This window comes from Trifolium pratense, linkage group LG3 (genome assembly GCF_020283565.1).
Source record: "Trifolium pratense cultivar HEN17-A07 linkage group LG3, ARS_RC_1.1, whole genome shotgun sequence".
NCBI classification, from domain to species: domain Eukaryota; kingdom Viridiplantae; phylum Streptophyta; class Magnoliopsida; order Fabales; family Fabaceae; genus Trifolium; species Trifolium pratense.
This window is the reverse complement of record NC_060061.1, coordinates 7,888,366-7,902,789: the sequence shown is the minus strand read 5'-3', so window position 1 is coordinate 7,902,789 and position 14,424 is coordinate 7,888,366. Positions and strand designations below refer to the sequence as shown.

Here is a 14,424-nt window from a genome sequence, read left to right as displayed (position 1 = left end):
TATTTGTAGGTGTTGGCATAAACTTTCACGTGGTTTGTGTCCATGAGGGGTGACATTGGATAGGGATTATGATACCCTTCCTCGTATATGTGGCCATTGTATAGGGATTTTTATCATAAATGTTTTTTTTTTTAAGATAAGTGTTATGCACGCGTTTACGATCTGTAATAATATCTTTAAGTTCAGACGCGTTGTGACGCTTATGGAAGCTAGAAGCAACATTTTTGGAATCAAGTTCAAAGTCGACATTTTCTAACTGCAAATCATGAACTCAATGTAAGGCACTAAACAAACCAAGTGCTTCGAATATCGACATCAGTAATCGAAAATATCCATTATGTTTTTGCTAGAATAAACCTTCCATGATCATCTCGTATACACACCGATGCCAACTTTGTTCTGTTTGTAGGCTAGGGGAAATACTATAAATTACATTACATGACCTAATAATGAAAATGAAGGTCATGTAAATTAATGAGGCTAGGGGAAATACTATAATTAAGATCACAACAGTATAGGGTTTTGGAAGATACGATGGATACTAATAAGTCCTAATAATGATGCAAACTATGATCTATCTTATCATTATTTCCCTTTTCTTCAAACCAAACACATGGCATGCTCATGCTTTCAGTTGCACCCCCCCATTTCACTTTCCGTACTCTTTCACCGGTCCCCTCCACACCCCCCTACACTGCACCGTGTCGTTTCAATTAATCTCAGTTTCTTGTTTCTCCTTACTGCACCCTCACTTTTTATTTTCAACCCCCCAATTAAAGAACAACCAAATTTTCCTTCATTTTTATTTATTTTTGTCAAACTCTTTCAACATAGTGAGTTAAATTCGGTATTGACTTTCCTTGTATTGATAGCTTCTATTCATAAGAAATGGCAACCTTTCCATCTCATAACAAGCAAGGTATGCATGTTATAACCCATAACCATGTTAATTATCATACCACTCATATTTATTTATCACTCTTCTCCGGTCTTTTTATAAGATATGACTTATTTTTTAGATTTATTAAATAATTGATATATTTGGTCTATAATATAGACGAGAGACATAATCAGTTATTCAATTAACCTAAAAATGTTAACTATTTCTATAAAAATAAAAATGACCGGAGTTAGTATTTTATGTATGTACATTAATAACCTCACCATAGGAATATAGAATTTTTATTTTTCAACAAAAATAAAAACACACCCTTAAGCTAGATGCTATACTAAAGGCAATGCTAGAGTCTAGAGCTATCGAAGCCTAAGTACAAAAGAAATAGGAAAATAGAATTTATGATATATATCGACTGTCTGATTTAAATTATTGGTCGAAATGTGTAATTTAAATCATCTGATCTCAAATCATTGATCGAGATTGATTACTAGGGGAGGGAAATGCGAATTCGAAAAATAGTGGGGTGTGTAGTAAAGTAATGTAGGTTAGCTAGCTGTAATAAGGGAAGGGCTATGACTATGAGGGTCCAAAGTGGGCACCTATGACCACCAAACAGACCTTAGAGTAAAGACTTATCGCTTTCATTCTCCTTAAGTCATGAATATAGATAGCTCTAGTTATGTTGTGTTTACTATACTGTTGCATTAGCTATCAATGCTTATGCTTCTCATCAAAACAACATTACTCTTCCTAACTAAGTAGTACGTAGTAGTGTAACTGGTAATTATCAATTAATGCTGCTTTTAATTCTTTCTCTATCTTTTCCTACAATATTAGTAGTTGATACTACTAATATATTATATTAATATTATTATTATTTCAATTATTATTACTGTCTAATGATGATTCAACTTTGTCTTTCTCGCTAGAAAAAGAAACAGTTTCTTTTTGGTTACCAAACATAAGAAGAGGTAAAGAACACAAGACATTGTTCAATCCTAAAATTCAGATCTTGTGTCTTCACAAACATTTCATAGTTCAAGCTGGTTTGGTTTCTCAAACATTTGTTGAAGAACTTCGCTTTGAATTTTGACTTTGTTTGACTTGACAGTGACATATATTCATGCAATAGAACTATAGTTTGATTAGTCTCCAATTTTGAATTCAAAAACATGGTCTTAGTTTATTGTTTGTATTTGATTTTATGTTTATTCTATATTAGTCTATAGTCTATTGGGGTTGGTGGAATTAATTAGTATTCTTTTCTTTTAGTGTCATTGGTTGTTAGTTTAGTTGACTCATTTTTCATGCTAAGTCCATGTTTTGACATGTAGCTTTTAATATTATACTAGATTTTGCATAATTGGTGAGAGAGATATTTGGTTTTTTGATTTGGAATTGACAATTTCAAGGTGTTGAGAAAGTAGTAGTTGGGAGATGGATTAAAAGTTAGAAACTGTGATTTTTCATGTGGAAGGTTTGTATCTATTCTAAGTATAAGATATGCTGAGTTCTGATGATGATGGAGATATTGATGTATTCTATGACTCATTGGATAGTTTATCAGGTCAAGATTCTGTTTTAGCCGAATTAGAGGTTGGTTTTGAAAGGCGTCGTTGTGATGATTATGATAAAATTTGGTTGAATGAGCTTGTTAGCGTGAAGGAAAGAAGGGAACGTTTTCTGAAGGGTATGTGTTTAGTTGATAATTTTTCGAAGATTTGTTTACAAGAGAGAATTATGAGCTTTGATGATTCATCGATCACCTCGGGGATGGAGAGGATCGCGGAGTGTAGTGGAGCAGTCTCAAATGCATGCATTTCTCCTTCTGATGAATTATCAGAGAAGGTTGATTTCTCTGGATGGAATGCAGCTTCCGAAGCTGAGGTCTTGTTTAAAGAAATTAAAGGGCGTCGCGAGGATGAAGTGGATGCAAGTTTTCAAGAGTACAGCCAGAGAGAAGGTGAGGCACAGGAAGAATTTCGGCATTTCGATAAGGTTAAAGCTAATAGAAAAAATTGGTGGAAGCTCTTTGTAAACATAAGGAAAAACGACGAAGGAAAAGTTAAATCAAAGTTGAATACAACGGCAAGTAAAACTCGTAGAATAAAAGTAAGACAGAATAAAAAGAGGTGGCTTGAGTTCAGTGAGCTATACATTGGACAAGAGATTAAAGCTCACAAAGGATTAATCTGGACTATGAAATTCAGTCCTAATGGTAAGTATTTAGCTAGTGGAGGTGAAGATGGTGTTGTGCGCATATGGCGCATTATGTCACGTGACAAAAGCCCGTCTTTTATTTTCATTCAAAATGATGTTTTTCAAATTGATGAATCGCCGCTGCAAGAATTGTTTGGTCATTCCAGTGATATCTTGGATTTGGCTTGGTCTAATTCAGATGTGAGTTTATCTTGCAGAACCTACATTGCATTTTGTTATGTTTATTTTGCTTGCAAATCTAAAATAGCTGATAAAAAAAATACTTGTTGCAGATTCTTCTCTCGTCTTCTATGGATAAAACCGTCTGCTGTTGGAAAATCGGCTGTGATCAATGTCTAAGTGTTTTCCCTCACAAAGACTTTGGTAAGTATTTTTGGCCTATATTTTCCACAACAATGTTTAGGCATTAGTTATTATATTTAGACCGAATTTAGACTTAAGCACAATCATAATTGTGTCTCTTCTTTAATCGGATGCAGTTACGTGCATTCAATTCAACCCTGTTGATGAAAATTACTTCATCAGTGGATCGATAGATGGTAAAGTTCGAATATGGGGGATACGTGAAGAGAGGGTTATTGACTGGGCAGATATACGAGATGTCATAAGTGCTATAAGTTACCAACAAGACGGGAAAGTATGATATCAATACTTGTGACCAATGATTTTCATTACTTTATGCATATTTCGACAAAGGAAACTTGTAGCCAAGAGATTGATGAATCCATGACTTTTTACATGTGCAGGGATTTGTAGTTGGTTCTGTTACAGGCACGTGCCGTTTTTATGTTGCTTCAGGTACATACAAATGGATCACCAATTGCTACATTCATGAATCATCATGATATTGAGTTCTCTTTTACCAGAGATAAAATAGTGCCTTAATCAGATTTCTAATGATTTAGGAAAATATTTCAAGTTTGAGGCACAGATAGGTATCTGCGGAAAGAAGAAAGCGTCAGGCAATAAGATTACCGGCATTCAGGTTATAATCTAGAAATTATTTACTTCTTAAAACACTTTACTTTGCATTTCAATTATTGTCATTATCATTTATTGCGCCGATGTTTGTTTCTTGCAGTTCTTTCAAAACAACAGGCAGAGAATTATGGTCACATCAGAAGATTCCAAAATTCACATATTGGATGGAATTGAGATTGTTCAGAAATACAAAGGTACAACACTTAACAGTCGCTGCGGTCCTAATCAAAAATCTTAATGGTGCATGTACAATCATGGTCCATAAATTAAAATCTCCTTTAGAACTGTATGATATGATATCTATGATTTTTGACATAATGTGTGTCCACCGACACATTGATATATTTAAGATAGTACATGTTTCCACTATTCAATTCATATGTTTAACGTTTAGGTTTGCATGACAAACTCTTCAGTCTGTTGATTTTACAACTTCTATCAGGCCTTCCGCGATCGGGAAGTCAGATGTCTGGTTCATTTACATCAAGTGGGAAACATATAATTTCAGTTGGAGGGGACTCGCGCGTGTATATATGGAACTTCAATGACTCCAAAAGTGCTTCTTCGAAAAAAACAAAATCCGAGCATTCTTGTGAGTATTTTTCTTTCAAGGGTGTAACGGTTGCAATACCTTGGTCAGGCGCGAAAGCAGAAGATAAAAGTGACTATAGAAATAACTTTTCTCACCATTCTTCAGAAATGAAAACCAAGCTAGAGTTTAGTTCTGAGGTTAAAGATACAGAACAACGTTTTTCTCTCGGTAATTGGTTCTTCATCGATGGTACATGTCGTGGTTCTATGACATGGCCCGAGGAGAAACTTCCAACATGGGATTTACCTCTTGTAAAAGATGAATATGATCGCAAAAAATTATATCGCGAAGATAGTAGCCATGACAGGAATAATATATCAGAAACATGGGGTCTAACAATAGTGGCTGCTGGTAGTGATGGAACTATCAAAACATTCCACAATTTTGGTTTGCCTGTTAGGCTTTAGGACAATGTCATGTTAATTGTTTTCAATTGGTAAAGGTCTAAATTTCACAGTGGTGGCCTTGGATTCTAAGTATAATAACTTGCATAGAATTATACAGCAGGCAGGTACATATTGAAAAGTGCTATTGAAGTTTTGATTAAAATTGTGATTGTATTAGTTTATGTATGGAGTTTCTGTTACCAATTAATTAAGCACAACCATTCTTGAGGCCTAAAGCGAACTCTAAAAATATGACTTTCTTAGCTGGAAAATCGTGTATTAAATTATCATAATAAATTTTATTTAATATATTTTTCAATTAATTAATAATAACGCAACTTTATATTTGTTGAGACATTGTCGATCATAAATAAGCTACCAAATACCAAATATAAAAATTAGCCACATAAGCAACTTGTAAGTGGCGTAAAAATTAAATTTATGGGTACTTGTACAACTTTTCAATGATATGCTATGTCACACCATTCTTTTATATATATAAATTATCTCAGTAAATACTATATATATATATATATATATATATATATATATATATATATATATATATATATATATATATGTGAGATTTAGTTCTGAAATCTTAGAAAGTCTAAGTCGATTTAGTCTATTTTCACCTTTATTCAACATTGGTATTTTAAAACTTTTTGGACACCAATAAATCTCTAGTACGAACACCTAACAAAAAAGAAGAGAAATTTATTTCTCTATTGCATTTATTTATTAATTTAGAAATAGGAGTAATTTTGAAAAAGTAAAAAAAAAAAAATACAAATTATCTTTAGCGGCAACTAGAAGTAATAGAACTCCATCCAAGTAGGAAGGAAGTGAAGAGAAAGAGGGTTTGGCGGCAGCAATAGCAATGGCAATTTCCGTTCCTCTGTTCTCATCCACCTTATCTTCTTCTATTTCTTCATCTCTTTACCCTTCAAAATTTCACTCCCATTCTCGTACTTCAACACTCGCTACTACTAGTAATTCAACTCCACGCTTCAACCTCGCTATTCGTTCTTCTTATTCCGGAAACGGTTCTTCCCCTGATGCCTTTAATTACAGGTTTCTCATATACCCTCTTATTATAATTATCTCTGTTACTGTGACCACTACATGTTTGTAGAAATGTTTCTATGGAAATAAAAAATAAAATTGATATATTTATGGGTTTGTTAATTAATTAATTAATTGAAATAAAAATGAATAATTTTTGTTGGTAGGAAACCTGAAATTCCATCTTTTGCACTGTCAATGAATGAATCTAGCAAGCCCAAATGGAGAAGGGTTTTGCTTAAAGTTAGTGGAGAAGCACTTGCAGGAGATCAAACTCAGAATATTGACCCTAAGGTAACCTCTGTCTGCAACCCAATTTATCTTTATACTATAGTACTCTCGTGCCTGTGTATAGTTAATTTTTTAGATTTGATATTTGTTCTTGTTCCAGTACACCTTAAAGTCCAATCGAGGCTAATGATAGTTTATATATGAGTACAACACCCACATTCCTTAACCCAACGAGATACCTTTTACAAAGGACAAACTCGTGAAAGCTCACACACAGTCTAAAGCGGACAATAATACTTCGGAATGTGGTGTGGCGTATTTGGGGTTGGAATGGAATAGTTTTAAATTTTAATTGTTTTGTGGATTGATAATTGATTAGAAATTAAGATAGATATACAAGTGGCAATAAACAGTTCTAGGAGACATAGTAATTCAAATGAAATATTTTACTATACCGTGCTGCTCTCGACTTTGTTTCTGATATTTTGTTTCTGTGGGTTTGGATGCAGATAACTATGGCCATTGCAAGGGAAGTGGCAGCTGTAACCCGCCTTGGCATTGAGGTGACTATACTATAGTGTATCATTTTTCTACTACCATCATTTGGTTTACTTTGCAGTTTGTCGGCTGCATTTTCAAGTTGTTTGGGGAATTATTATTGTTGATGTGGGTTGCAATATAAACTTTAGGAGAGTTCTGAATGTACCTATTGTGTAATTATGTAATCGTCTAATCGACAGTATTATTGGGGGCATTATCTTGACCATTTGACTTGAAATATTTCAATGCTTTTTACTGGTTTTTAGAATTTGGTTTGAAATGATTAGGCTGATGTTTCAGGTTGCACTAGTAGTTGGTGGAGGTAACATCTTCCGTGGAGCATCCTGGGCTGGAAGTAGTGGTCTTGAACGCTCATCGGCTGATTATATTGGGTGATTGATTCCCTTCATCTCTCTTTATCAAGAATACCTTTGATCTTCTTTCAAAACTTTTTGCATGTATGCAGAATTCTGTCTTAATTTTATATAGTGCATTATATTCACAGTTCGTATCCAAATGCCATCTGTCGCTAAAGTATAATATGATAGAAATAGTGTCCTGCTTTTTACTGATTGTGTTTGATTTATATCCTCTAGGATGTTGGCAACTGTCATGAATGCTATATTTCTTCAAGCAACAATGGAGAGTATTGGCATTCCAACTAGGGTGCAGACTGCATTTCGCATGTCCGAGGTTGCAGAACCATATATACGCAGAAGGGCTATAAGGCATTTGGAAAAAGGAAGGGTTGTCATTTTTGCTGCTGGAACTGGAAATCCATTCTTTACCACGGATACTGCTGCAGCACTTAGATGTGCAGAAAGTAAGTTAACTTTTTGTTGCTGCTATCTGTTATAGTTGATGGCTTAGTTCATGTTGCTTTCGTTCTCGCTTCTTGATATAGGATGTATATTTCCACAAACCGATTACAAATCCTTTCCACTAGTTTATACCGTCGTGCTAAATTTGTTATTAATTCTGCATTACAAAGTCAAATTTACTGCTGTTTCTTACTTTTATTCCATCATATATTCAGTTAATGCAGAGGTTGTACTCAAAGCTACAAATGTTGATGGAGTATTTGATGATGACCCAAAGCGAAACCCTCAAGCACGTCTTCTTGATACATTAACCTATCAGGACGTAATAACAAAAGATCTGTCAGTGATGGACCTTACTGCCATAACTTTATGTCAAGAAAATAATATTCCTGGTAAGTCAAGCAAACAAATATTTATGAGATTTTATTTTTATTGAAATTAAGTATTACTGTACAGCTCAGATTGGTTCTATTAGATTTGTTGTCCTGGTGAAATGTCCCTGACCTCTCTTGTTGGCTTGTGGAACAGTTGTTGTCTTCAATATAAACAAACCAGGTAACATAGAGAAAGCCATTAAAGGTGAGAGTGTTGGCACTTTGATTGGGGCAACGTGGAATTCTACCATATCAAGAACGTGAAAATATTTAAAGACCAATTACAAGTGATTCTTTCTCGTGGTTCTCTTATGCAATCTTCCAGCTGAGGATGCCAAAAAAGGCGGGGAGGTGTATTACTTTGCAGTTGGTGGTTTTGATGTAGTAGTACTTTATTAAGGACACTATTTTAGGTAAAAGAAAATCTGTAAATATAAATAGGTATATTATTTTTTATGCCATCCAATCCACGTGGTTTGGCCTAATTTTATCTTGCCATCTTGTGCTGTTTTTTTTTTATAAACAAAAAGTTATAATTTTTGACTTCTCAACTTGGCTAGTTGGTCCATTACATTAGCACTCAACTTCATAACCAAACTCAAACTCAATGCATGCTGTGTTTCATTCATTTCCATTTCGGTCTAGAACACTGAACAACAATTGTTGTAGAATTATATTATTCAAGCCGAAAGGGTTGATTTCAAAAATAAATGAGTGGAAACTAATAAAATATTAGAAAGTGAAGGACTAAACATTTACACACATGTGTTGACATCTCATCAAGTTTCATTTCTAATGATCCTTCTCTAGGTCAAAGGAACCACGTTGGAGTGGATCCTTCTTGGAAATTTTTCTTTTTCTATACACGACTTTTTTGCCGCTGGTCATGAGACTTCCTTGGACCTTGATCTATAGGCGACACAACCATACAGTTATTTGAAATTATATCTTGCAGTAGTGCACAATAATTCTTTGGAAAATCAATGGGTTATTAGGGTATTTGACACCTTTGAGGAAATGAGATGAGATGAGATAGCTAGTTTAACTAATTGAGTTAAGGAGTTGATAGTTCTGGAGTATGTCAAGTCGAAAAAGTAACATGACAACCAACGTACAAACAATTTGAATATCCCCCTTATCTATCTCTATTTTCCCCTTTTTCTTATCTCTCTCTATCCCCGGTCTCTCGGTTGTTAAGATTGTTGTTGTTAGTGTTGTTGCAATTGTTCTCCCTCTAACTCTCTCAATCTATACCCGCTTTCTTTCTAACACACTCTTGCTCCATCTCTCTCTCTCTCTCTCTCTCTCTCTCTCCATTTCCCTCTGTATCTCTCTTTATACAAATTAAATTACAGTCGATTAACATCCTAATTTTGACGTGTATCATAGTCAATTACCACCATATGACGTGGTGTCACGTTGACAAGTGTCGCATATGCAATTAACGGTCACGTCATTACAACAAATGGAATAAATGGAGCAGAAGATATTTGATAGACGTTTTAACATTTTTAAATTTTATGAAGGTATTTGACTAATCCTGCAATAATGGAGCAGAAGATATTTGATAGACATTTTAACATTTTGAAATTTTATGAAGGTATTTGACTAATTCTGCAATTTGAGAGGTACTACAGTATTGGGCATTTCACTCTTAAAAAAAATGTTACACGCCATATTTTTTTTTTTGACCAAAAATAAAGGATATTCATTCATTCAAACTGATAGAGTACATCGATGTAATACAAATTCAAATTTGCTAAAAACAAAAAGGATGAATCTGCAAACAAACTCACAGCATCCATGTTAATAGCATAAAACGGCAAATTACATAAGCCTACATATATGACTATATTGAAGTGTCTGGAATGTCCATGCCCCCAGATCTGCAGCGTTGATGACACAAAAGTCGACATTGGATAGATTTGTACTTGATCGGATCTAATCCTTCAACCTGAAACAAATTAACACCGCACAAAGACGGGAAAACAAAATACACCGCACAGAGACGGCACAACAGAATACACCGCACAAGGACGGGATAACAAATAACACAAAACCAAACAAATATGTGAAAAATCACACTTATTTAACAACGAGAAAGAAAAAACAATTTGGAGAATGAAATAAATTTGATGGAATATAATGGAGAATGAAATAAATTTGATGGAATATAATGGAACGAAGCGGATCAGAATGGAGTGGAGTAGAATGAAATAAATTTTTCATTCTATCATTTGAATATTTTAAAAAGGAGATGAACAAAATTGAAAGTAAGTAGTGGTATTGGATGAAATTCATTTCATCCTATTCCAATTCTATTATTATTATTCAAATCCAAATAATGGAACATTATTCTATTCTATTCATTTCCATTCAATCTCGTCTCGTTCCATCAATCCGAACATAACCTAAAAGAATAAAAAAAAGGGTCTTGTTAACATGTGCCCTTAGGGCACATGTTAAGATATACCAAAATAGAAATTCAACATTTAATGATATAAGAAATTTAATGCTTCAAAAGTCAAAATGCACAAATTAGCATTTAATAATTTCTATTTTTATTTCCTTAACATGTGCCTTAAGGGCACAAGTTAACATTCTCCTAAAAAAAAAGCCAAATTTAAATAAAATAAAAATTAAAAAAATCACACCAATCCAAACAAACAAGTAGAAATAGGTGGGTATGCAAATAAATTCTAACACACAATAGTGGACCAAAGTTTCCAACATTGTTGATAATTTTTTTCCAATCACACCAATATACACAGAAACCAAAACTTGTGTGGCTGATATGGCACAAAAGTCAGTGAGTGAATGTTGAATTTTCAACCTTCCTAATAATAATCAATGAAAAGTCAGAAAAACACATTTTCTGTAAAAATAAAATACAAAAATTAAAATTAGTCAAAAATAGAAAATAGATCCGGCGACGGCAACGGTGAAACCACGGTGGCTGAAAGTAAACCCGACGGACTCGCCACAAAGCTATTTCCATACCAAAACGGACTCATATCATGCCAAAACGGCGTCGTTTGCGGTTCATTCATCGGTGAAAAATATCCCTGCGATATCGGCGGTAAAGTCGCCGGTGCCGGAGACAATATCCCGGGAAACTGACCCATTTCAAATCCTTCTAACAACCAAGTCAAATCTTCGTCTATAGTGTTTTGAACTCTTTCTCTCTCCGTCGGACTTGTTCTTTCAATAGACGCAAGTCTCGCCGCCGGCGAAACCGCGCCAGATTGTTGAGGAGCTTCTTCTCCGGCGGAAGGTCCAGTGAGACGCTGAACAACGTCCATGAAGTTGCTTTCAGTGACATGGAGAACTTTTGGAGAAACGGAGTAGATGATGAGTGGTTGTCGGTGTTGTGAAGCTCCCGCCGGCGGATGATGGTGGACGGCAGGATGACGCGGTGGTTTGGTAATTGTGTGAGAGTCTTTGCTCACTCTTAGCGGCGGTGGACGTGTACCTTGTATTTGTATCTCTTTCTTTGGTGACGGCGTTGAAGTTCCGCCGGAGGGAAATTCCGGTGGGTTCATGGTGGTGGTGGTGGTGGTTAAGTTAAGAAAAGAAAAGAAAGTGTGTTATTTTTAGAAAGGAGCATTAAAAATTTGGAACACTCGTGAAGCAATAGTGTTACTAAGTTTTGTTGTATGTAGTGATTAAATTGAGAAAATAAAAAATGGGAAATATTTATTTATATTTGTTTATTTTGGGACGAAGGATCAAGGAAATTAGAAATGGATGGTGATTTATTGACCAAAGAGAAAGAGACAGAGTGTGGTTTAGTCAACATTAAATTGACCAATCGTCAGTTGGTTCAATGGTAATTAACGCATAGGGAGGATCGTGGTTCGATCATTCGCAACTGCAATCAATTGTGATTAGGAGAAGACTGAAATCACTCGATTCCAGAACTTACCCCGAACCGATTCAACCGGTGGCGAAAAGAAAAGACAAAAAAGACATTGAATGTTCTTGGTATGGTTTGGTTGGTTGACAAGAGAGTTAACTCGAACCATTTGCAAGATACTAGTATTACTAAAGGCAAATGCTAAATAGTGGCTCAGGGGCACTTGTTAAGCATTCAAATTTAGAAAGTTTTACTTGAAAATAGTGTAGTCAATACAACAAAAGTTTATATTTTGATGTTTTTCATGCACAACTTTTATTTTATTTCTTCTTTTGGTTCCTTAACTAGTGCCCCGGGGCACTGGTTAGCGAGACCCATTACTAAAATGTGAACGTTTTCTGAACGTGCTTGTATTAATTAAAAATTTAATGCTGTTGTGACAAAATCATTGAGTGTAATCAATGATATTTTAAAAAATTAAATGAGAGTTCTGATCTTATTCACAAGTGATGTCATATTTAGATTTTGTTTGAAAAAAAAATATACATTAGTGCATAATTCATGATCTAGAATATGATTATATTAGCGGCTTCCGCAAGTGATTTATGTAGTGTATGGTGTACAAATCTCGAATAACATTATAAGGAATATAATTTTACAAAATCGACCGTTGAATTGAAAGATTATATTATATAATCGTTCATAGAAATTTTTAGAAAAATTAAAAATTATTTGATATGATATTGAGACTGCTCAAAATTATTAGTATTCAATAAAAACTCATAAACCGATAATTTTAGTACTAATGAACCAAAATACATTTTAATACACTAATAGATAGAGTTAAAATAGTAATGATAAAAATACATTTAGGAGTAAAAAAAAATTTAAATTTGGGGCAAAAACAAAAATATGTAATTAAATTAAGGGTCTTGCTAACGAGTGTCCCGGGACACTCTTTAAGTATTCTATTTAAAGAAACTTTTTATTAAAAAAAGTTAAACACTACAATTTCCAATGCGTTGACTTTACGCATTCCGATAAAAATTCTATAAAAAACTTACTATTTAAGAACTTAAAAGTACCCCGATGACACTATTTAACATTTGCCTTAAATTAAACATACACGCACCATTCTTCTTTTTCTTAGGTTTCTTCTCAATTTTAACAACCAACACCTTCTCTTCAAGCATGTAAAACCTCTTCTTGTATTTGTTTTCTCCTTCTTTAATTGATGATGTTGTTCTTCACCATGATTTATCCTTAGTTTTTGCCGAAACTAAGCACGAAAACGTAAATTGTTTTTGTTCAAAGCACAAAAGAAACTAAAAGATTAGGTATGGGCCTCAAACCAAACTGTGCGCCCGAGTTGTATATATAATTTCTAAGGTGTTAGTATTACTATTTACACCTTGAGTTATGAATATACTCCCACCCATATTTATTTTTATTTTCTATTTACATTCCCACCTTTGTGAAATTTATTTCTTTTGTTAGACTTTAGGTGTATAGTTTATCTTCGGACAATCAAAACTGTGTGCAAACTTGAAATGAACTTGTAGACACTTCAGAGAGACAGATGTTTTATAATAATGGGGGTGTTGATAGTAATCCTCTTAATACTTTTTAGATTTTGACCATGCCTAACTTCTAATTACTTTGGTCAAATTCTATACCAATTTAGAGTTTATCTATCACATGTGCATCTTTATTAAATATTTTGAATATGTTTGGAGCAGTAGTGTTAATTTGACATTGCACGTCATAGTTATTGAGCCTGAGTAATTCCTTGTCTACATCGACAAATAAATCATACACTCAGCAAAGTTTATTTCATATGGTCAACCGGTTCATTTATAGCATCAAAGTTCGTTTGATCAATACAGTAGCATTTTTCATATGAGCTTATAACATTCTATTTTAATTACGTAGCATTTGTATTCTATTTAACTTCAATTTCTTAATTGAAAAAAAAATGTAGATATTAATTTATGTTTTTTTTTACTAAATATTAATTTATTTTTTGTATGCCATTTGTATTTATTTGTTATTTTACCTATTAATTTTATAAAATACTTCAAATTCAATATGTCAATCTATCCACTATTAGCAAATTTATCGGCAACAAGTAAATATGTGTTTTTCGCATGATTCTTAACTTAAAATTCATTTACTGTAATTGTAGCAAAATTTAAGAAAATTATGGATTTTGTTGTAAAAAATAAGTCTTTTTGATCTCATAAAAATAAACACATTTACCAAACAAACAAAAAAGTCATTGAGACAATGGCCCTATGATCCCAAAATATGTCTAGTGGGCAACAATAGCAAATATAACGAGACTGCATGAGGTGTGATTAATGTGTGATAGGTCAAATTGAGCAAAACCAAATGAAAAAAATGGAAGGTGGTATTGTGATGATTCATGTTCGTTGATAAATTATTACTAAGTTGGGTTAC

At 33.7% G+C, this 14,424-nt stretch overlaps 3 protein-coding genes across 3 annotated transcripts; 2 read left to right on the top strand and 1 right to left on the bottom strand.

Annotated features, from left to right (window-relative positions):
* Positions 1 to 1,607: 1,607 nt before the first annotated feature.
* On the top strand, positions 1,608 to 5,376 carry LOC123918366 (WD repeat-containing protein 44-like). Its single transcript, XM_045970390.1, has 7 exons — positions 1,608 to 3,298; positions 3,391 to 3,481; positions 3,598 to 3,755; positions 3,865 to 3,916; positions 4,024 to 4,103; positions 4,200 to 4,293; positions 4,542 to 5,376. Exons 1-7 carry the CDS (start codon positions 2,402 to 2,404, stop codon positions 5,096 to 5,098), a joined length of 1,929 nt encoding a protein of 642 aa, XP_045826346.1. The 5' UTR covers positions 1,608 to 2,401; the 3' UTR covers positions 5,099 to 5,376.
* Positions 5,377 to 5,836: 460 nt separating this feature from the next.
* On the top strand, positions 5,837 to 8,679 carry LOC123917907 (uridylate kinase). The gene is made up of 7 exons (XM_045969827.1): positions 5,837 to 6,151; positions 6,310 to 6,436; positions 6,883 to 6,936; positions 7,214 to 7,305; positions 7,510 to 7,736; positions 7,950 to 8,126; positions 8,263 to 8,679. The coding sequence occupies exons 1-7, from the start codon at positions 5,958 to 5,960 to the stop codon at positions 8,370 to 8,372; spliced, it is 981 nt and encodes a 326-aa protein (XP_045825783.1). The 5' UTR covers positions 5,837 to 5,957; the 3' UTR covers positions 8,373 to 8,679.
* A 2,142-nt stretch (positions 8,680 to 10,821) lies between these two features.
* Positions 10,822 to 11,816, bottom strand: LOC123915800 (protein MKS1). Its single transcript, XM_045967042.1, has one exon. It carries the CDS (start codon positions 11,648 to 11,650, stop codon positions 11,012 to 11,014), a length of 639 nt encoding a protein of 212 aa, XP_045822998.1. The 5' UTR covers positions 11,651 to 11,816; the 3' UTR covers positions 10,822 to 11,011.
* Positions 11,817 to 14,424: the final 2,608 nt, after the last annotated feature.

Excerpts from the sequence above, each read along its gene's own strand:
- LOC123918366 (XM_045970390.1), top strand. The coding sequence starts at position 2,402 with ATGCTGAGTTCTGATGATGATGGAGATATTGATGTATTCTATGACTCA. Across the intron at positions 3,482-3,597 it reads TTTCCCTCACAAAGACTTTG|TTACGTGCATTCAATTCAAC; the intron begins GTAAGTATTTTT and ends AATCGGATGCAG. Across the intron at positions 4,294-4,541 it reads GATTGTTCAGAAATACAAAG|GCCTTCCGCGATCGGGAAGT; the intron begins GTACAACACTTA and ends AACTTCTATCAG.
- LOC123917907 (XM_045969827.1), top strand. The coding sequence starts at position 5,958 with ATGGCAATTTCCGTTCCTCTGTTCTCATCCACCTTATCTTCTTCTATT. Across the intron at positions 6,437-6,882 it reads CTCAGAATATTGACCCTAAG|ATAACTATGGCCATTGCAAG; the intron begins GTAACCTCTGTC and ends GTTTGGATGCAG. Across the intron at positions 7,737-7,949 it reads AGCACTTAGATGTGCAGAAA|TTAATGCAGAGGTTGTACTC; the intron begins GTAAGTTAACTT and ends TCATATATTCAG.
- LOC123915800 (XM_045967042.1), bottom strand. The coding sequence starts at position 11,650 with ATGAACCCACCGGAATTTCCCTCCGGCGGAACTTCAACGCCGTCACCA.